Here is a 23,461-nt window from a genome sequence, read left to right on the forward strand (position 1 = left end):
TTATGTTCAACACATGTACATAATGTTCAACACATTATGTTCAACTAATGTACAACACAGTAGTCACTTCCTATCTCTACTCTACATTTGAAGGTGTCTGTGCCCAGCTGCACTTTTAAAGTGAATGCATGTACAGCCAGAACTGCAGATAGGTGATTTAATCATGAGATTCTAGTCCTCAAGGCAAATCAGTAGTAGGAAATCATTTTTGTGCTTGAGGGGGAAGATTGCTCTGCTAAGGAATTTCTTTATGTGTGATTACCTTTAATTTCTCCAGGAAGACTTCATAGTATATGCACGCCAGACTTGTTCACATTTGTTTCTAGGGTTTTCCTAAGTCATCTGATTTATTCAGAGACTTGCTCAACCCTTTCGTTATTGGACTCAAGTATGGGAGAGGAGCAGCAACACCCAACCTTCTCAGCAACACCCAACCTTTCCATTAGGGATGTGCACACAACCGGTTTGCCCCGTTCGGTTCGAATTTGAACCAGGTTCAAACCAGGAGGGGGTGGTTCGGTTTTGGTTTTGCTCGAACCTCCCCCTGGTTTGTCATTGAAAATCCTATATGCTACCAAAGAATCTACACTCAGAACACTTCAGAAACCACAAAACCCAGTACCCCATGGGTTAGCAACCCATGGAGGTGGTTGGCACCCTCGCTCTGGGCCACCCCAGCACACCCTAAGTGCAGTTATGGGGCTGCTGAAACCTCCATTCTTCCCTATGGAGAAAAAACTTAAAGCCACTTGTGGGGTGCTGGGGTGGCCCAGGGTGAGTGGTGGTCTAGTGCAAAGAGGGTGCCAACGACCCCCATGGGTTACTAACCCATGGGGTACTGGGTTTTGTTGTTTCGGAAGTGTTCTGAGTGTAGATTCTTTGGTAGCATATAAGATTTTCAATGACAAACCATAAATCCACTCTCATTGCTAACCTTAAAGACACATACACTTCAAAAATCACTTAAAAGTCAGCCCTTTGCCCAATTCCTTTCAAATAATTCTGATAGCTTCCTGGCCCCCCTTGGGCACTAACACCCACCACACTCTGCTCTAGGCCACCCCTTTGCCCCCGACGTGAAGCTATACATTTGCTGACACCTCCATGCTTCTTTATGGAGAAAAACCTTAAAGACATGTAAACTTCAAAAATCACTTAAAAATCAGCCCTTTGCCCAATTCCTTTCAAATAATTCTGATAGCTTCTTTGCCCACCCTAGGAACTACCACCCACCACACTCCGCTCTACGACACCCCTCCCCCCCCGACGTGAAGCTATATATTTGCTGCAATCCTAATTATTCCCTATGAGGAATTCAAAAATACTTTAACAATTCACCAATAATCAGAGGAGTGTCCAATTGCCTTGGGGTTTTGTGGGTGGTAGGCACCCCTGGTTGTCTACCACCCACCCCGCTTTTGTGCCCCTAGGTGCTCCACAATAGGGTATATGGACTGGTTCTGGTCCCATTATACTCTATGAGAAAAATAATTGAAAATATTTCAAATATTCATAAAAAAACCATAGTACTGTCCGATTGCTTCAGGGTTTGGGTGGTTGTTGGCACCCATGGGTGCTCCACAATAAGGTATAATGGCCTGGTTCGAGTCCCATTATACCCTATGATAAAAAAATAGAAATATTTTTCAAAAATTCATAAAAAATTGTACGAGTGTCTGATTGCTTTAGGGTCTGGGTGGCAGGTACCCCTGGGTGCCAGCTACCATCCTACCAATTTTTGGATGTCTGAACCAGTTCAAACTGGTTCAAATCGAACCACCCCCTGGTTCGGTTCGAATTCAAACCTGCAGCTTGAACCTGATGGCTGGTTCGGTTCGAATTCGAACCTTCGAACCAGTTTGAATTCAAAACAGTTTGCACATCCCTACTTTCCATTGTCAAATGTCTTGCTCTGTTTGGTCTCTGGTAAAGTACCTGAAAAAGTCCTAGTACTGCCAGGGAAAAACATAGGCATATAAGTTGGCTGAAAAGCTCACTGCTGGGTTCTGCAACTCTGACCTGCCTTGCCTCACCTTACTACCTGTTAGACCTTGTGGGTTCTCATATGCAGGACAGGACAAGACCCCTTGCAACTCCCTCTTTGTGAGATTTCAGAGGACCTTTCCACTCTCAACTGGGTGCTTTCCAGACTAGACCCCACAACGGGGTCATGGCGTATCTCAGAAGTGTGCTCCCACACTTCCTGCGTCATGACACTGCAGTCCCTATGCGGACAGCAGGGTACCGTTCACATTTCCAATGCTTTGTTGCAAATTTAATCACTGCAATATAGAGTAGGACATCGTATATCCAGCAGGGAAAAGTTGATGTTTTTTGGGGTTGTTAGTTGCTGCGAGACTGCTCCCCCTGCTGTTTATGATCCGAATGAGACTTGCCCAAACAGAGGCATTTTGTTGCTGTTCCAGCAGCTAGTCTGGAGAGCACCCTGGTCCTGTTGAGGTGGTTTCCCCAGTTTTAAAAGTGCCATCAGGCTACTGTTGCATTCATTTGTGTGCACTGTGTTTGGCCCTAAATGATAACTCCATATGTGCTATATCATGGAGGGCAGGTCCAGCAGTACTTTTTCAGCCCACATATTTAAAAGGGGAACATACAGTACTAAGAGTACGCTTGCCATAACATATTTCACAGATGTCTTAACACCCTCCTGCCATGTTCCCTTATTGCATGGGGAATGCTGTTTGTTCAAATGGCCACTGTACACAGCTCCAAATACTAGTTTAAAATTTGGGTCATATGCAGAGCAGCAATTCAGACAAACAGCTCTCTCATGCAATAACGGAATGCACCAGAAAGATATCAGAATACCCATGAAAGATGTCACAAAAAGTGCAACCTCAGTGCATCCTGCTTTTAACAGCATGGGCTAGAAAAGTATCATTTGAACTGGCCCACTGTGATTATGACTGACTCTGTTCAAGCGAATAGAACCACCAATAGAAGCGAATAGAACCTGCATATGAGAGAGGAGAGCTGGTCTTGTGGTAGCAAGCATGACTTGTCCCCATAGCTAAGCAGGGTCTGCCCTGGTTGCATATGAAAGGGAGACTTGATGTGTGAGCACTGTAAGATATTCCCCTCAGGGGATGAAGCTACTCCGGGAAGAGCAGAAGGTTTCAAGTTCCCTCCCTGGCTTCTCCAAGACAGGGCTGAGAGAAACTCCTGCCTGCAACCTTGGAGAAGCTGCTGCCGGTCTGTGAAGACAATACTGAGCTAGATAGACCAATGGTCTGACTCAGTATATGGCAGTTTCCTATGTTCCTATTTCATCTTGCATATTCATTCAGTGAAATTTCTGCACATTATCCTGGAGTTTCTAAGATAATATATGGGCTTCTAGAAAAAAATTAAATAAGCTTATAACTAGGGAATCATAGAGCTGGAGGGATCCTTGTAGGCTCTGTAGTCCAACCCTGTGCTCAGTAAAGGAAATCCAGCGCTCGGACATCCTCAAGAGGAGATGACTGTCCAGCTTTTGGTTGAAGACCACCAGCAAGGAAGAATCTACCACCCCTTTTGGTAATTGGCTGTGAATTAGTTTTGTGAATCCAGCTGGTGGTATTATTGTCTAATCCACATTTGACCAAATGCTAACCAAATATTTTGCTAACCAAATCGTATGGGGAGTTTTCTTAAATGTTTTGCTAAAATCAAGATAAATTACATCTACAGCATTCCCACATGCTACTATGCTAGTAACCAAATTAATTTTTTGAAAAAAGGCTGGCAGGATTAGTCTGGCAGGATTTATTTTTGACAAAATCCATACTGGCTTCTACTAATCACTGCATTGTTATCAATATACTTATAGAGCAAGTGTTCAGATGTTCTAGTATCTTCCCTGTTTCTGAAATCAGACTGTCTAGTCTGTCATTTCCTGGCTCCTCCTTTCCCGCCCTCTTTTGAAGATGAGGACCGCATTCACTCCATTTACTTGTATGAAATAGAAAAGGGAGCTGGAGCAAAGAAAATCTTTCAGGAGGCAAATCGGTTCTTCCTCTTCTGCATACAACAAGAGTGGGTGGAATTAATTTTAGATTAAGACAGCAACATAGCTTGACCTGGCCTTGTTGTAAACAAGTGTCTTTCTTCTTCAGCTCTTAAAATCCCTAAAATGTCACTTTATACATCCATGAATTTTCTGTTATTTCAGCTGAAGATGTGCTATAACTAAACTGATGACAGGACATCCGTTTTACCATTGGCACAAGCATTAGGTCAGTGCAGACAGCTGCTGCAATGTTCCCAGATGGGAATAGTGCCCTTCAGTAAATATATTTCTTACTCCTATAAAGTATCCAGCCTGCCTGCTCTCATCCCCATCTGTTTGATGGCATAATGCCTATACACAAGTTGGTCAACTCCTAATCATCAGCTGAAGTGAAATTTCTCTAGCCAGGAGGTTACAAACTTTGCTGTTGAAGGTTATTAAGCATAAGGCACACAACCACAACTGTATCAACACATTTCCCCCTTTCCATTTAGGAAAAGGCAACATTGTGAACACTGGAGGGAACACATTTGGCTCTGAGGTATTGGGTCCCCCCAACAGCTCAGATTACATTGTCCCAAGGGTCTGTGGTGGGGATTCTCTCGAGAAGAAATTCCCAGTTAGCCTGGATTGTGTGACACTGTCCAGTATTGCCTGTTGGTTGGTCCTGCTCTGGTCGGGGGTACAAATAAATTAATCCTACTGAATTACAGACACCTGCTTTGGAACGGCCCGCAGAGTAATCAAACCCAAATGTAAGTAAAAAGATCTAGAAAACTCCATAGAACATGAACATAGATTTTTGCATTGTAACTTTCAAAGGAAGGCTAATAATTACCATGCAAGTGATGTGCATTGCTAGGTTCCCCCAGACAATGAGGTGTTTTGTTTGAAGAAAACACCGTGCTTCTATCCTCCAGCATGCTGTTTATTTCATGCTTATTACTGCTCCATGTTTCCCCCAGGAATGGGGACCAGCCAACATTCTCATCACTCTGATGAAATTTAGGGGGATAACACTCAAGCTTAGTTGGGAGGGCAAGTCACATGATTTGATTTCACCATTACCAGGGTTTTCATGCTTTCTGCAGTTCCATGGCGATAGAGCTGGCTGTAGGACTTGCCATCTGTCATGGCATTTAAAATATAAAAATGGAATCAGAAATAGTGCCAGCTCATTACAAAACTGATCCGGCGTGTCAAAATGGAGGACATTAGCATGTTCTTTTAGCATCCTGCTGCCAACGTCTGATGTCAGATTGCTAATCACTTGAAGTCATCTGTCCAAAACAAGCATTGCCAAATCCCTCTTCCAGGCCAGCAGCATCAAACAATGCCGGGAGGTTTATGATGGAATAAAGTGCCTTAACGGACGGTAAAAATCTGATCGCTTAAACCCCCCATTTAATTAAATGTCACCAGCCCTTGGTATTTTATTTTTTAATAATCTGCCACTGTATTTATATCTCAATATATAATCAAGTTCTAACAGCCATGAACATCATTTGCAATGATTAAAAAAGTCACGTATATCTTCGTTTCATTAAAATAGCCTGTCAGAGTGTCGGGCCTGGGTTTAATGCAGTGGGCATGTCTACATGCAAGACGGCACTAGTTTAGTTACAGATTGTGTCCGTGCATATGCATGCACTAATACATGCACACACATATATACAATCAGCAGGATTCAGACTAGCGTTGAGTGACTGTCATGTGAGGGGGAAAATGCATTTAACCAGTTTGTGCTGCTGCTAGTGGAAGAAGAGCAGAAGGAGAACAGTTGCAGCAGCAGCAGCAACTTTCTTCAGGATATGTATGAGATCTGGCATTGTGTTAGAGGTAGCGCAAAGTGTCTGAAACAGAAGTTCCTTGTCTTACATAATACCCTTACAAAACGTCCTATGATACACAACAGGATGTTATGCAGGACTGCACAACTTCAGCCCTCCAGCTGTTTTCAGTCTACAACTCCCATAATCCCTAGCAACAATGGCCATTAGCCAGGGATTACGAGACCTGTAGGCCAACATCTACAGGAGGGTCGGAGTCGTGCAGCCCTGCACTAACACTATGCTTCCTTAGAACCTGTTCATTCTTTTTTTAAACTGGGGGGGAAAGCCATGGTACACATTCCAGATCTGGCTTGGACCAAGGTTACTTCATCAAAAAGTGAGAAATGACAGGGGAGGAGGGCAAATTGATAAGACAACTTTCAAGAGAGTGATAGTTTTGTTTTATTAATTTTATATTTTATTAATAAAATAATTTTAATGGTTATTTTATTTTATTAATTGGCCAGTATGTCATTTAATCAACGAAGTTTTCTGCCTTTGTTTTAGGCAATCTGTGTATATGAATGTATTGTTAAATGTGTGGTTTTAGGAAACAACTAACATGTCAATGCACAATCCACACATATTTATTATGGACAACAGGTTATATCATAAAAGGTTACCTCTATTCCCTGTAAATGGCAGTGACCCATTCAAATGCTTATAGCATCTTAAACCAAATAAGAGTATCTTCGTACTATAATGTGTCATTCTCAAGAGAAGAGAACCATGTGTTGTCATATAAACACCATTACCACTTTATTCCTGTTCAAGAATTTTTTTTCAGTAGACTAATATAATAGACTATGTAGTGCTTACCTGAACATATCTTTGGGAGCAGCTGCCTTGCTCTTGTGGACATAGCAGACAGCCTGGCCTGCCACATCCATTTGGCTGAAACTTGTAATGGGGACTCCAGGATAGCGGACATATTCAATTTGTCCATACTGAGGTGGGGAAGTTATCACATAGAGGAGCTCCTCTGGTTTCTCAGTGCCATCAACTGCAAGGAGGACGTCAGTCATTAAGTGGCCTCTGTCACCCTTCAGCACTGTCAGGGGTTTCATAAAGACAGCGATGTTTCCTACAGGGGTCACAAAACATGGCTATCAATATGGTATCTTCCAACTGCAGCTAAATAACTGCATCCCATTCTCTTAATACATGGTCTTAAGCAAGGGATCCATAAGACAGCTTAGTTAATTGACACGTTTCTCATTTTTTCCATGTTGCCACTGGAAACAAGGACTCCAAAAGTAACATGGTGTCACGCATAGGCACTGGTGCAGTGTGATCCTCCACAGGATGGATAGGCAGCATTGGGATAGTAAGGGGAAACAAAAGAGGAGAATTGGTTCTGTTTCATATGTTCTGGTAGCTACCATGGCTCAATGTGTTGGAGATGGAGTTCCAGTGCATCAACCTTTTGCACCAACTAGCCTAATGACCACTAGGGACATTGGGAGAAGAGGTAGTTAGTGAGGGTCTTCTTATCTGTCCCTGCTTGCCTCTACTCTATGACCCCCTTCTTGAGTCCTCAGATACTTCCTGTGGTGAGTCAGTCCTCTTCCTTTCCTCCTGGAGAGAAGATGGAAACATATCTCTCTCCCTTACCTATTCATTATGTAACTGATAGATAGGATAGGTCTTTCCTATCCCAAATGTATTTCACTAATAAACCTGTTTAGTTTAGGTTGTACGGTGATCTCCATGCGTGTTACTTAAACAGCTGCAACAACTAAACTCTGCACTCTGTAACTGGAGTGGTAGCTTCCTTGGTGCTACCACTTTTTGTGATTATTGTCAAATAATCACAAAACCCCTAACACAATGATCAAGTCTTCTGTCATTTGTAATGAATGGAAAATTCCCCCCACCCCTACAATCCCTGCTAAATCCCTGTGAATGTGTGACATTAATGAGGTCCCACTTAGAATTGACTTCCGCTGCTAAATTCTTTACTGTGTTCATGTATACAACCACCTGGAAAAAGATTAGTGTCTGGGCTGTTCATGTGGTTAGTTAGCTGCCATCTTTGTAATCACAGTTGCACTTTTTCTACCATGCAAATAGCTTTCAGCTCACCACACTGCAGACCACACTTACCTTTCTGTACTATCAGATACCCACATAATGAACAAGTGGAGAAATTCAGCAATATGAACCAATTATTAGAAAATAGCAATACAAGGAATGCAGATGGTGCAAGAATCAGAAATAGAATTACCTTTTTCCATGCCTTTAATGCTAATAGAGAAAACCACTACTGGAGATCTGTTGTCTCCATCCCAAAGATGAAACATGAAACTGTCGTCTTTCTTTGAGCCAATTGCTCCGGTGTGTACATATCTCACAAAGTTCATGTCTATGTCCTCCTGGGTGCACTTCATTCCACTTTGGAGGACCACCCAGTCATGACCTACCTAGAAATAAAACTGTCACTAAACAAATAACTTGTCACCTCAGTCTCATTTCTTGAAACAGAAAACACTAAGTTGCTCATGTCATCAGCAGCTGAAGAAGCCACCAGCAGCCTAACAGAACTATTAAGGCAGTCCTCCTCCCATCTCTTCAGGGACTATTTAAGACCTGTATGTCCTGAGGGAAAGGCAGAAAAGAAGAAGCTGAGGGAGGGAGCTAATGCCAGCAGCTGGGTGATAGTTATTTGATAGGAGGGAGGGAGAGGGAGGCTGCTGGGCGGAAGTAAGGAAGATGGAGGGTGTGGGGTTTGTGGGTATTGTCCTTCCAATACCCCCAACAGATCTATCTTCCAAAGGCATCAGATACATACAAATACTAGCTGCATAAGAAGTTTAAAAAGGGAGACAAAATGTTTACTAAAAAAAAGAGACCACCAATGGTTAGGTATGTTCACGGAACTGGTTTGGAGGCCCTTATGGGCCTTCGAACCGGTTCAAAGAATTGGCAGTTCCGCCAGTTCAGAGGTGGTAGAGGTCTCCTTTTAAGCGCAGGGGGAGGGTGCACTTACCCCTCCTGCTGCTTTCCCCCCGCCAGCATCAGTTTTTTTAAAAAGCCCATCGTTGTGGCAGTGTACCTCCCTGCCGCCCCGTTGCCCTTGTCTTCTGGATATGACCGGATGGCGCTGGCGTGCCTGCACACGCTGGCATGTACAGGCACGCCAGTGAATTCCGGTCATATCCAGAAGACAAGGGCAACGGGGCGGCAGGGAGGTACACTGCCACAACGATGGGCTTTTTTAAAAAACTGATGCTGGCGGGGGGAAAGCAGCAGGAGGGGTAAGTGCACCCTCCCCCCACTCTTAAAGGGAGACCCTCGCGGTTCCCTGCACATCCCTACCAATGGTTGAACCATGACTGCTCTTATGTTATAACTTATTTCTCTTAGTATTAATTTGTAAACTATCTTGTATGCCTTAGTAGAAAGGCAATATTGAAATACAGTAAATAAATAACATGCCAAAAATTCTCCAGACTTTATATTGCATAGATTATCCCTGCTGCAGGGAATTCGGGGCTTTATGTGTACCACTTATTTACTTTATTCATTTATTATTTATATTCCACCTGATACATTTGTTTGTTTGTTTATTTGAAATATTTATATCCCACCTCTCCAGTACACTACTGCTTGGGGCTGCTCACAAGATTAATAAAATAGATACAATGTAAAATAAAAGATGTTCAACAAGTTAAAAGACCAGTCTAAAACCACGTTAAAAATGACAAATGTTTTAAAAGTTTCAAATTAAAAGTTATTAATAAAAAACTAAAAACTTAGAATGATAAAAACTAAAGAAACAACAAGATATAAGCAGCAGATAAAACATTAAAAAGCCTCTTTAAAATATGTGTTTTTAATTGCTTTTTAAAAACATTGAGGGAGGGACACTTGCAGACTGCAGTCTCAAGTCACTGTAGTATATGGCAAATATACTACAATGAATGTCTGCCCAAGAATGTCTATCGTGGTGCATATGAAGCATGCACACACATTAAGAGGAGAACATTGAGCTACACTCCAAGATCTGAGTACACTTTCCATGAACAACTTCCCCTGCAGGAAATCTGCTGGCAAAAGTTCCATTGATGTGAATGGGACATCCGCCAGTGAATTGTTCTGAAGTCCAAGATGGAAATTATCTTAGCCACTGCAGTGTGTTTCGAGCTACGGAAGACATTAAGGAAGCAGGAGGATTAAACTTCTCCCTCCCCAATTCTAGCCCAAGAAACTGGGGCCTCTTTTTTCAATGCTTTTGTTGAAATACAAAAACTGACCTTGAGCTGAAGATGTCCATTTTCTGTGACTCTTTCAAATAAATAGTAAATGTGGTCCCTGGGGGTGTCTTTATCTTCAGCTGACAGAACAGCACTAGAAATAATTTGGGCTTCTCCCATATTCACCTCTATCTTACCCTTCCTGAAACAAGCAAACAAAGAGCTCCTCATGTATTTGTTTTAAAGGAGAATAACTATGGAGATGCTGACAGGAAGAAAAATTACACAAAGAAAAAAACAATCCTCTCTCCCTTCCTCACCCAGATATTTTAAACAGGCAAGACTTCATTATGTTAATCCAGGTGAAGAGTGAGGACTAAAGCAACAATTCAGATCTTGGTGAATAAGTTCAGATGATTCAATGAAAAATAAACATTTTCCTTTCTCTTCTTTTGAGCTTTGTTAAAAATCATAGCAAGCTGGTAAAAGGCAGCAGTGATGTGTGCATATAGTTGCGTTTACAGGAAGTGAACGTTCATCCACACAAGTTTGCTTTTGAATATGAGGGAGAGTTGACTTCACATTTCCCCCTGTCTCTTCATACATATAAAACAGCCAGTGTAAACATGCACAATTTAGGCTACAAACCTATGCACACTTCCTTGGAGACCAGTCCTACAAACTCAGTGAGACTTACTTCTGAGTAAGGCTGTTATGTGTGTGTGTGTATGGTTCATTCTAACCTAGCCTTCTGAAAAGTTCAAGATTTCAGTTCTGCACATAAGATGTTTAATTTCCACTCAGATCAGTGGGACTTAAAACAGCCTAACCATGGGCTAGGTAAAGGCAAAGTGTGCCGTCCAGTCGGTGTCGACTCCTGGCGACCACAGAGCCCTGTGGTTGTCTTTGGTAGAATACAGGAGGGGTTTACCATTGCCATCTCCCGCACAGTATGAGGTGATGCCTTTCAGCATCTTCCTATATCGTTGCTGCCCAATATAGGTGTTGCCCATAGGTTGGGAAACATACCAGCAGGGATTTGAACTGGCGACCTCTGGCTTGCTAGTCAAGTCATTTCCCCACTGCGCCATTAGGTGGCTTAGCCATGCTGTAGAGAGACTGCAGCCCAATTGCAGGAGAATGGCAGCAGCTGCCCTTTCATGAGGCAAGGTAGGACGGTTGCCTCAGGCTATTGCCTGCTTGCAGGATGAGATGCCCCCCGCTGCTGCAACTGGAGCAGCTCTTTGGGACTGATTGCAAACTCTGCAAGGAACACCTCCCCTTACATGCCTTGCCAAGCTTGTAATGATCACAAGGAGAGAAAAAGAGATCGCAAACAGCCCCCCCTCCTTCCCACCCTCATGCCACTTTCAAAGCTTGCAAGGGCTGGTTTTCAGAGGGAGCTGGTCCCTAGAAGGGTTGTGAGGCAAGGCAGAATCTGGGCCAACCCTATGGAGGAGCCGTGTTAGTACTGCAGCAAGAAAGTCAAAGTGAGCTGGAACACGATGAGAAAGATTGCCATTTTTGCCGTGGCTGTGTTTTTACACAAATATACAATTATGACAAAAATGTATATATGTATATACTTTCCAACAAAAGTTCCCAAAGCGGTTTATATAGATATACATACATAAATAAAATGGCTCCCTGTCCCCAAAGGGCTCACAGTCTAAAAAATGAACACCAGCAACAGTCACTAGAGGTATGCTGTGCTGGGGATGGTTAGGGTCAGTTGCTCTCCCCCTGCTAAATAAAGAGAATCACCACTTTAAAAAGGTGCCTCTTTGCTCAGTTAGCAGGGGACTAACTGAAAGTCACCTGAGAAATCTAGAAGGTGATACTTTCTAGGCACAGTGACAAGCAGCAGGAAAAAGGTTCGCCTGCTTAATTTCAGTGCTTCAGGCTGCTGTTAGAGGAACAGGAGCTAAGGATGGCAAGCCTGCACATCATGCGCTATTTACTGTAGCATCCGCTTTTACAGACAGCAGCCTCCTTTATCTGCTATTTATGAAAAAATACGCTGTGATGAACTAATTAGTCTTTAAGGAGCCATAGTGCTTTTCCATGTCTTGCTGGAGTTAAACTGAGAGGGCTCCTGTTTCTTCAGAAGTTCTATAGAATGAAGGCAGGGCCACAGTAGTTGTGGCTTTTCTCACAGTGTTGTAATGAAAGGTGAATCAACATCGGGTGAAATTTTTCTTTCTATGTAACTCTAGTATATCAGAGCATTTCAATAGTCTGGAGCTGACTGCCTTGCTTCTCCATTCATGGTGTCTCTATGATCTTAGGGGAAGAGAAGAGAAAATTTCTCTGTAGGAACAATCAATTGTTTTGGATTGATTGTTTTGAATCAATTGTGCAACTATGTACTTGTAGATGCAGCTGAGTTGGCTAGCGGAGCCTGTAGAACTGTGAAGTTAGTGGGGCAGGGACATTCAAGAAGGAAACAAAACTGGCATGAAAATCCTGGTCTCTTCCAACTGGGTGGAAAACGTCTTTGGATAGGCTAAAGCAGATCTCAAGGGAGGGTCTAATCTCTGTTCTGCCTAGCCCAATGAGGGATAAGGTGAAATGCCAAAAGGGAGGTGTCTGAAATACAAACTCCTCCCACTTAAAGCTGACCTGATTTGAAATGGAGCTTGCATCCTGGGTCTGCGGCTGAGCGGAAGATCCTGCCCCACCTTTGCAAGGAAAAAGGTCTTTGCTTGGAGAAGGGGATGACACCTGGCAGACTGCTCCCTTTGACACAGGAGAGATCACTCACAAGGTGTACACTGGTGTGGGGGGGGGGGCGGGGGAGGGAGTTGCCCCTTGGATTAATGGTAGGATCAGATTTCTATTTACATATTTATGTACATATCTGTATGTATGTACTTTGCCACATCTCCCCAGAAAAATTAGGTGCAAACGCCTATGGCCACACAGGGCCTGCTTCACTTGACACATAGCGCATCATTTTCTACCAGAGATTATGGGACTTGCAGTCAATTTGCAGCTACGTAGAGGCCTTGCTGAGCCTTTACTGTTTGAAAGGGAGTCATTTGCCACTTGTTACCTTCTCCCTCAAGGTAAAGCTTAGAGAACAGGGAACTTGCAAGAAATTCAGCTTTTTCATGTCAAAGGCTTGAAAAGGATGGGGAAAGCCCTCAAAGTATTTTGAACTGGTAAAAATAAAAAGCCAAATTAATTTTCAGGGTGAACTGAAGAGGGCTTTTACATTTGTAATTCCAACTACTTCTCTCTCTTTCTATCTACCTCTTCTCTTATTTCCATTAGGGGCTTCCATCAGCCTTCTGTTGTATATTCTGGAGAGACATCTTTTTTTTTTTTTTGGTGGCAAAATACAGGATGCTGATAACCTGTTTTGTACTTTTTTTTTTGTTAGAATAGTTTCATTTTCATGACAGCTAATGACAGCTTATTGCGACAAAGTTTTAAAATGCCAGTTCTAGATGGCACAGTAAAGAGCCCTCCTTGCTAAGCAGAAAGAAAAATCTAACAGAGTGAGGGTCTGGTCTGAAGTGTGGAGTGACCAGCAGAGGGTGTACAATGAACATGGTTGCTTTTAATTTATCTTTCAAGAGATGCCCAGACAGATTTTTTAGATGTGTATGATATTTGGTTACATGTATTATTTGAATATGCACATACAGGGTGTGTATTTCAATTTTATTTCTGTTGCAGATTTGTCTTTTTATCTCATGGATCAGAACAGAATGTCCTTCACTGAGGACTACTTTTTTTTTTTTTTTTGAAACGCTTCTGTGGACTATTGTTGGCATTAGTCTGTGGTTATTTACAGGAGATGAGGTCTATTAATCACTAATTTGCTGTTCTGATCACTTCTGAATCATTTTGTCGGAACACATCCACCAATTTGGAATAGGAACATGTGGCTTACTTGCTCAGCACTGGTTTCTCATCATTAACTGGAATGACCTCTACCGAAATGGTTTTTGACACTTTATGTTTCCCATCTGATAGCTGGATTGAAAAAGCATCAGCTAGGCTGTCAGAGTCATCATGCATATACATCAGCCTCATCCCTGAGAGGTGGGGTGAAGAGGTGGTGAGAGGAGGAGAGAAGAAAGAAAAAGAGGGGAAACATAAATCTGTTTCTCTCAAAATCCTATTCACATCATTTTCTCCCATTTCCATCCAGATCCCCAACCCCACATATCCATTTCCATCCAGATCCCCAACCCCACATATCAACCCCACATATCGCAGCCAGCCAGTTTATTTCAGCTGGCATGGGAGAAGCCTCAATACACACAACAGCTGTTCATAAATCCTTCAACACGCCATTGACTCAAACACACTATCATGGCCCACTCAAGTAACCAAGCTCCTTTCTTCCCAATCTGCCATATTCCGAAAAGAAAAATACTTGTTTCCTCATTTTTCCATCTCACCAACATTTAAGATCTTAGCTTCCTTCTTGAGTGCAAATAAATAGTCTTGGAGCCTTTCTTGTAGCCTGAAGCTGCAGCATGGGCTCCTCCCACTTGCCCCAGGACTTCTCCAGTTGTTGTGAAGGTGTAGGAAAGGCCTATGCTGAAAAGGTTCCCATAGCACATTACAACAAAGGTAATGTGAGAAGACCTCTTACATGGTGCTGGGGGCAACTCTATTGAATTCAGTGGCCCTTGCTTCATAGCAGAAGGTTTCAACCTGTTTTAACATGTTCTTAAACATGCTAAAGGTCCCCTTCTCTCGCAGACCTTCAATTCAGGTACTCCATAGAGATGTGTTGTGTGTGTGTACATACAGTCACTGTTGCTTGCATCCAGTTTAAATTACTCATGAGTACTCCTAATGAAATTAATAGAACAAGTAAACTTTCAATACTACTAAAGGTAAAGTATGCCATATCACTACTCATGAGTAAACTTCCATCTGGATGTAAGCCAAGTTTTCTGATCAAGAGGCAACAGGGCTGCATCCTAAGCACGAGTCGGTGAATCGGGACAGCCTCAGTACTCCTTACACACTTTAAGAGTATCCCCAGGGTTCATGTGCCCCTGATTGGGAACTACTGCTTCTGTGTCAATCTCAGACAGATCGAAAGATGCTCATTTAGATGGGTTAAACAGATTTACAGCCCAGTCTTGTGTATGTTTACTCAGAAATAAATCCCACTAAGATTAATGGGTTTACTCCCAGATATATGTAGGTAGGATTACAGTCTTAATCTGCTACTCTCAGACTTCTTTTAAACTTGTAAAACAGTTTCTAAACCAGGTGAACAGCTTTTTTTTTTTTATACTGCCCCACTGTGTCTGATAGTAATTTATTAATTGCTCAGAGGAAGTAGTAGGTAGATATAAAGGAACACAGCATTTACCATTTTTTAAAAGCTCCATGGAAAACCCATGTGCTGGAAGTTCATGATGCTGGTGACCATTAATTGCATGTTTGTAGCGGAGGATATCATTGCCATACATTCCATTAACAAGGAGCCCATGTTGGGGTTGCTGGAGGACTGTAAACATCAGTGTGTCTTGAGGTACATCCAAATCAATAACGTTAATTACAGATGGATCCAGTTCTTTCATCTGACCTTCCTGGACCTAATTAGAAAAAGAAAAGGAAGACAGGACGGCAAAGCACAATTCTGAAGAATAAGAGTTAAATAAAATATTTATTATTACGTTTATGACCTGTTCTTCCTCCAAGGAGCCCAGAGTGGTGCACATGGTTATGTTTCTCCTCACAACAACCCTGTGAGGTTGGTTAGGCTGAGGGAGAAGCAACTGGCCCAGAGTCACCCAGTGAGTTTCACAGCTGAATGGGAGTTTGTCCCTGGGCATTTTGCACACAGCAGGCTTTACCGCAAGTTTATTGCAAGGCTTTACTGCAAGTCCTCCCCACCCCCACAAATGATGCAAAAAGTAGATTTTTTTACCCCAGATATAAATCAGGCTATACTCCAACTCACAATGAAAAGTCCGAATCATGTGTGAAGTGTTCCTCAATAGCTCACAGGAACTTCAGGGCAAATCTGGCTGATATGTGAATGCACACCCTCCATTCCGGAGAAGATGCGAGCTAAAAGCCCTGTGTGAAAAACTCCCAGGTGTTGGCTCTGCAGAGGGTGACAAGCTGTCTGTTATCTCAGCTGCTTCTGCTGTCAGCAGTTGATGCTCTTCCAAACATGGTGGTACTCAAAGTCCACCTCCTAACTCCACCCAAGTAAAACTCTCCCACTTCTTCCATCCCGAGTTCCATCCACGATTCCTTTATGAATGCTGGGTAAATAATTGCAAGCAGAAGTATGAAAAGCATATCCAAAAGGAAGGTTACGCAGCCAAGTGTAATAAACAAATGTGACTCCCTCCAACCTTCATTGCATTTGCTCTCACAGAGATAGAGAGAAGAATAGAAGCTTCATTATACCGAGTCAGACTATTGGTCCATCTAGCTCAGTATTGTCTTCACAGACTGGCAGCAGCTTCTCCAAGCTTGCAGGCAGGAGTCTCTCTCAGCCCTATCTTGGAGATGCCAGGGATGGAACTTGGAACTTTTTGCATGCAAACATGCAGGTGCTCTTCCAAGAGTGGACTCGTTGCCTAATGGGAATATCTTACAGTGCGCACACATGTAGTCTCCCATTCAAATGCAAACCAGGGCAGACTCTGCTTAGCAAAAGGGGACCATCCATGCTTGCTACCACAAGCCCACCTCTCCTTTTGAGAAAGCAGGATTGAAATGTGTAAAGACAAAAGTAAGGATAGAAGAAAGACACTCCCCATAGAACAATAATGAATTCAGATCTAGTTGACACATGTATCAGAATGAGGTTGCAGAATCCTGAAATGATAGAGTGGGCTGTATCACATCAGACTGCAGATGGGGGACACAATTTTTGAATGGTTGCCCATATAAATACTCCCCAAAGCACTAGTACATCCAGTGAAGTTTTTAACTCAACCCACCTTGTGCACTCATTTTCTGCCGTGAGAAACTTTTCATAGGGGAGCATTCAATGACCAAACCACACTCCTGCCCCCATTGCAGATTGCCACCAGGGGCCCTCTCATGAGAGGGCCAGTCTACTGTGGAGAACCTTAGGCTTGCCCAGACTTTGGTCTTCCATTGGAATGTACGCTCAGATGCACCATATGCAGATCTGCCACTGTGGGGAATTGCAGGAGACAGGAGCCCCAATTTCCAATGATCCCAGAGAGTGGGGTTGCTATTCCGGGCAAAATCAAAGATGGACATGTTCAAATGGGTGGATGGGCTGACAGAGGGCATGTTTTGACAGCTTGTAGAAGGCAGTCACCGCAACAGGGAGAGTGGTTGTCTGGATACCCATCCCTGCAGCTTGCTTGTATAGAACAACCTGGCTGAGTGGCATCTGCCATCTGGCCCCCATAGCCTGACACTCTCGTGAGAAAACGGACCGTGGGAGAAGGGGATGTCATCACACATTATTAGCCCAACAACCCTGTCCCCACAGATGGTTCTTCTCGTGAGCTGTGAATGGATATCCCCATGTCCTTACACTCTCATAAGTAAGCGGTCCACTCAGCAACAGCATCTATCATCATCGCCATCACAGAGGAGGAATCTTCCCTCTCAGTGTTGACAGTGCTAATCCTGCTGCCCGGCCCTTCTCATGAGTAAGCCTAGGGACTGCATACATTCCCCCCCGGGGGAGGAGCTCGATGCCCCCTTCCCCTACAGCATTGTACCCCCCAAAAAAGGGGGGGGAGACCTTAGCCATTCAAGAATTCCTGGTTGGGGCTGCCTTTTAAACCTGACCCCAGGTATTTCCCCCACCTCTCATGCTATATCTTGCCATCCTAGTGTTCTAATGGGGTTTTCTTGCTTATGTTGCCACCTCAAGTTCATGTGCTTGTGAACATGCATCTTTGTAGCTTCATTTTCGGAGAGCAAAGCACATAGTGCCTGTCTTATCATCCCATCCCCTTTCTCTCTTGATTGCCAGGAGGGGGAGACCAAGGGGGAGAGTGGGAAGAAGGAATGCCTCTCTGTGACTTTGCCCTTTGACAGGCTGACAAGCTTGGGATGGGACATGGCGGCACTCCTGTTGCTGGGCTACTGCTTTGTTGGATCGGGGACGGGTTGGTGGGGTGAGTGCTCTGAGAGGCAGCCAGTGAAAACTGCCACACCTAAGATTATGGTTCCAGAAAGTGAACAAAACTGTGGTTATAGCACCGCCCACATTCAGACATAGCGCAGCCTCCAAAGACCTCCGGTTATGGTCGCGAAACTCACTACAAGGTTCAAATTGGAGTTTGGCGAGGCAAGTCTCAGGTTGCTTTGCCGTGAAACCATGGTTGCACAAATTTATAAAAGTTCCAAAATCTGCCCTGTTTAACAGCAGTTTTGTGTTACATGCAAATGCAGCCAATACAGGAGGAGATGAAAAGGCTGGCACAGGGTTGCCGGATCACAATCTAAAGATTTTCCTTGTTTTTTTAAACAATCACACAACCACAAAAGTGAACACAGATGAACCTCCCCAGCCCTAATCTCCCCCCAAGTCCTTGTCACTAACTTCTCCTTCCTTATGCACCATGCTAAGGTTCCCTCAAATATGACTGAATAAACACGTGCAGAAGGCTAGCCAAGAGGCATTGAAAGCCATTTTGAGGACACACACACAAAAAAAAAGTAAGAAAAAAGCTATACTCTCTGTGGTAGAAGTGTCAAGTTCACATTGAGGATACCATATTTCCTTCCTTACTGTAATATTCCGTGCTATGAGTTCTGGGACTTCATCATTTGTTGGGTTGATCAAGACATAAAATGGTGTCTCCATTGAATGATGTTTCCCATCAGTGGCATAAAGCATAAATTGGTCTGTGGTTGGTTCTATCCTCCTGTGTCTGCTTTGGACATAGTTTATATGCTGGGCCTTCACATTTTTCAACTGAAATGAGGCTAGATGTTTAAAAGAAACAAGAAGTTAACAGAAATGCATATTCTGCTTTCTCTCTTTAAATGAGTTTGCAGTTCACTAACAAACGGCACATGTGTTTTGAATAAAGGTCTCCATAGAAAATAGGAAAACTAACCTTTAAATGCTCTGGTAGCTCATAGTTAAATAGGGGTCCAGTGTGTCTCGGCATTTAGAAGGGGTGGAACAAGCCCCTCAAAAGGAGAGATAAATCTAGGGCCCATTTGCATGTTAGATGAATGTACGAACTCTCCTAGAGCAGCACTGTTCAGGGCATGGGCATAGGCCCAACTGAACAAAATTGGGGCAGGGGGACAAATGTCCCTGGGCCCACTGGCTGGGAAACTTGCTCTCCCCTCCCACTTCCCTGATGCAGTGGCAAACTGCTGGCACCTGATCACAGTGTGAGATAAAGGGGATACCAAGGAGGTTTTGTTTTTCATCATATCCACATAGTTTTTCTGCAGCAAAGACGTGGTAGGGGGAAGGAGAAGGTGGCAGGGGGCCCAGAAGCCCATCTTCACTTTTTGTCCTAGGGCCCACTTCAGCCTTGCTATGCCCCTGGTTAAGAATCTATATTTTGCCATCATTCAGCAATAGTTCTCAGCCCGGCCAACAAGTAGGTAACATATTGTTAACAACCCTTTCTCTCAGCAGGTTATTATGGTTTAGTATAGGCCTACACAAATACATCTTTAGACAAAACATGACCTGATAGTTTGAATTTGTGGTCTGTGAGAGGTAGCCTCCACTTCTGTCATGTGAGGCCTGCCGCCGCTGAGGGAAACTGTCTGGAGAGCTCCACAATAGCCCTCTTCAGATGTGAATTTAGAAGGACTGTGTACTCATGAACATTGTTCAAAGCGGGAACAGAAGTCCTGCCCCACCAGCATGTCATTCATTTTCCTCACTTCCTCTCCCAGGCTGCTCATGCTTACAGTGTTCATCACATGGAGAAGGTTGTAAGCATGATGGTGGGTGCTTCTGTGATCGCAAGTACACCATCCTTTTACATTCATGTCTGAAGAGGGCAATTGAGATGCCTGAAACAAATGGTTGAAGTGTTTGAACCAAATGTCCCAGGATCCTTTGCAATGGCACAGAGGATTATGAGGCATACCTCTCAATTCTCACATCTGTGGTGACTTCAGACAGTATCCTACAGTATAGGATACTGATGTACATATTCATATTTTACATTCATTGCATTTTGCATTTGTGGCCTGCTCATTATAAACTTTGCCTATATTTGGGGCTTTAAAGTTAGGAAGAGCCCAGAGGGCTCAAGCCCGTCAAGGGAAGTGAGGGTGGGTGGAGTCATCATGACGTTAGTCTCCAAGGGCTCTTCCAAAGACAGTTGAGGCTTTCTGGCCTACCTACAGAGTTTGCTTCAAGATGCTGCAAGAAGAATATGGAGTGGTCAGTGGTAGAGCCCATTGTGTTGCATACAGAACCTCCAAAGTTCAGTCCAAGTTCTACTAAAAATTAACTTGGGTGGCAGGGCTGGGGAAAATCTCTGCCTGTCACCTTGGAGAGCTACAGTCAGACTGAGCAGACAATACTGTGCTAGATGGACCAATGGTCTGACTCAGTATAAGGCAACCTTATAAGATGATTGCACTTGGGAATTGTAGAGATGCTCAGAGGCTGCCCTTGTCCAATAGAGCATATTTACATCTACAATATAAATTCACTATTCTCAGCCAGTCATATAGACTCAAGACAGTGTAAATACTCCCAGCAAGAGACATTTGACAATATACCACAAAATCCCCTTCTCCACATAAATCCTTCCTGCCCCAAATTCCCCACAGCCAGATCCCTAGGTCACCCACAAATGTAGGGCCACAGCAGGCCTTAACTCTCTCTGGCTTTTCCTGAGGAATAAGTCTTCTAACTGTTCCTCAAATGCCAGTGGAAGAGTGAGTGAATATGCAAACTCTCATAAGTTCAAAAAAATCCCCAGATGGAGAGGTTCCACTGCCTAAGTCATGCTTATCTGGTGAAGTGACAAAGAAAGTGACACTGGACAGCAACCAGAGTAGTTTGTCATAACGAAGCACCACTGAAATAATTGGGACAAGTTAGTCATGTTGAATTTAAATCCCATTACTTTTAGTGGGACTTAATAATAATTAACTTAGTTTGAATGTTGCTCACTGATTTATATTTAGGAACACGTTGCCCCTCACTGTAGTATACACATACCTATACTTATTCCCATGTTGCTTTTCTCAAAGCCAGGGGAAGGCAGTATGTTTTCAATGTATCCAAACTGAGGAGGAGAAGCTAAAACAAACTGTATGTCATCTGCGTTGGTGTCGAGATCGGTGGCATACAAATGGTTAATTGTGATAGCAGCTGCGGAGCCCTCCTCCACAACGAACATGACACCTGCACACAAATGATATAATGATGAGTATTGTCACTTATGCAGCTTGACTTGCAAGGATATTTCAAGATAAATAAATGCAGCTACTAACGGACCGCTTGGTACAGATGTTTTCCAGTCATACCAATGACTCCTCGTTCTCACCAAGTGAGGATAAAACACTTGCAAAACAATTTTGCTGATAAGCTATTAAGTATGGTTTATGTGCTGCTCAAGATCAATTGTTACCTCTGTTTGTCACAGCATTAATTGCCAGAGAGCTGTTACGAATTGCTCATAATGAACCATTTTCCATGGATCAGTGCTTAATTTCCCTGCTGGGACAATACTTCATTTCCAGAACATTGCTCGGGTGATAGACTGCAAATCACAAAGTTACTCATACATACATTGTTGTTAAGTGGTAAACATGCACACAATACTTGCAAAATAGCTTTACTTTGTATAATGAAACGTGTTAAAATTACAGCATTATGGACTGGATATGAAGCCTGGTCAAGGCAAAGGGAAGTCTAGCATTAATTAAAAACTCCTGTTTGGCTCTGGTTTCTTTGGCTGAGCTTTTTCACACATGGAAATACAGTCAACATCCTTGCTTCAAAACTATTTCAAGTTAATATGCACATTTCAGCATTGTCCTTTCTGCACTGATTAACAACCTAAAGTATACTCCTAAATATTGACTGACACTCTCTTTGGTTGTGATTATCTGTTTAGAAAACCTGCTTTTCAATTTAGGATGAAGTACATAAACAAATGCTAATCTCCTTATATTTAGGCCTGTCTAGACATGTAGCATAATGAGGTAGTGAAGTGGACTGTGTCAGTCCAGGCCAGGAGAGCACATATCTGATTTTTGGGCTGAAGTTTGAGCAAATAAAAGGTTTTGTGATTGCCAGAAGTGTTCTAATGAACCAGGAAGGGTGAACTATGATTAAGGATTTCAGATTTTTTGGTTATCCCCAACATGGTTGGAGGGGGATGGGGGTGGGATAAAACCAACCTGAATGTAGAAAATTGGAAGATTAGGGAGAAAGGTTGAGGTCCAGCCCTCACCATTCAGTGCTAGTTTCTGTTTTCAGGGAGGATTTTTACATGGGGAGCATTCAAAAATGTGCTCCCCACCTGCAATTGTAAAATTCTACTGCCTCAGGATTGGACTTCTTCATTCTATTGTATGTGTAGATCAGGCCTAACATTTCAAATATTGATTTGCACATAAACTAAAGTAGTAAAAAGTTGAAATTTAGACTGGCACCTACAAATCTGGGCTACCTTTAGTACTCTTTGCTGTTAGCTTTCCACATGAATTTATTTGTCCGCATGCTAGTAACAACCAAGGTATGACTCGTGTATTACCATAGTAATGTTGGAGCGTCTTCCATTGTGTTCTGGTCTCATACCATTCTGTTACTGTCTGGATGGAGGAACCACGTGTGTTGGGTGGTGCAAATAACATAGCTCCTTCTTTTGCCAACATAGTCTTCTCTGGAGGCCAGTGAACATATGTGTAAGAAGGAGTCTTGTCATTGAGCCCATCCACATAGTAACTCCATGTAGATTTTAATACATTTAGTGATGTAGGATTGGAAGCAACTCCCACAACAACACATATTAATTGGGTTCAGTTCATGATACAGCCAAATTAGTGTGTAGTGGGTGTGCATTGAGTGGATTCCCTAAAACTTCAACATATCCTGGAGTGATTGAATGATTACTTCACTAGCTGCCTGGTTTTCATTTACTGCACCATCACTCTGCCCACTTTGTCAGATTTGCAGTAAATATGGGTTACGTTGTGAAAAAATGGGTTAGGCTGCGAAACAATCACATGATTACTTCACTAAATGGTGAACTTAGTATGGATCTAATCAATTTTCTCACCATGACAACTGAGCATATATGAAAATAAACAAGATTTTTTTTTTTTTACCAGTGGCAATGGATGGTGGCTGGTTGTCTACTGGGGATATTGTGATGTTAATATCATACAGTGGAAAGGATTTTTGAAGCGTCATGGAAGGAAAGGGTGGTCCATCATAACAACAGGCATTCGCATTTGGGCCAATTTCAGCATCCGAGACAACAAAGGTGAGG

General features: G+C 43.0%; 2 protein-coding genes across 2 annotated transcripts in view; both read right to left on the bottom strand.

Moving 5' to 3' along the window:
• LOC128344954 (FRAS1-related extracellular matrix protein 1-like) overlaps positions 1–6,774 on the bottom strand; it is a 45,614-nt gene extending 38,840 nt beyond the window's left edge. The window contains exon 1 of the mRNA XM_053296096.1: positions 6,664–6,774. The gene's annotated coding sequence lies outside the window, so the exon portion shown is untranslated. The remainder of the gene's footprint in view (positions 1–6,663) is intronic.
• LOC128344956 (FRAS1-related extracellular matrix protein 1-like) lies at positions 6,480–23,452 on the bottom strand. Its single transcript, XM_053296097.1, has 8 exons — positions 23,298–23,452; positions 21,181–21,366; positions 18,760–18,956; positions 15,388–15,613; positions 13,942–14,086; positions 10,101–10,242; positions 8,072–8,267; positions 6,480–6,928 (listed from the first exon to the last, which is right to left on the bottom strand). The coding sequence occupies exons 1-8, from the start codon at positions 23,380–23,382 to the stop codon at positions 6,660–6,662; spliced, it is 1,446 nt and encodes a 481-aa protein (XP_053152072.1). The 5' UTR covers positions 23,383–23,452; the 3' UTR covers positions 6,480–6,659.
• Positions 23,453–23,461: the final 9 nt, after the last annotated feature.

The sequence above is a fragment of the Hemicordylus capensis genome, chromosome 2, assembly GCF_027244095.1.
Source record: "Hemicordylus capensis ecotype Gifberg chromosome 2, rHemCap1.1.pri, whole genome shotgun sequence".
Classification (NCBI taxonomy): domain Eukaryota; kingdom Metazoa; phylum Chordata; class Lepidosauria; order Squamata; family Cordylidae; genus Hemicordylus; species Hemicordylus capensis.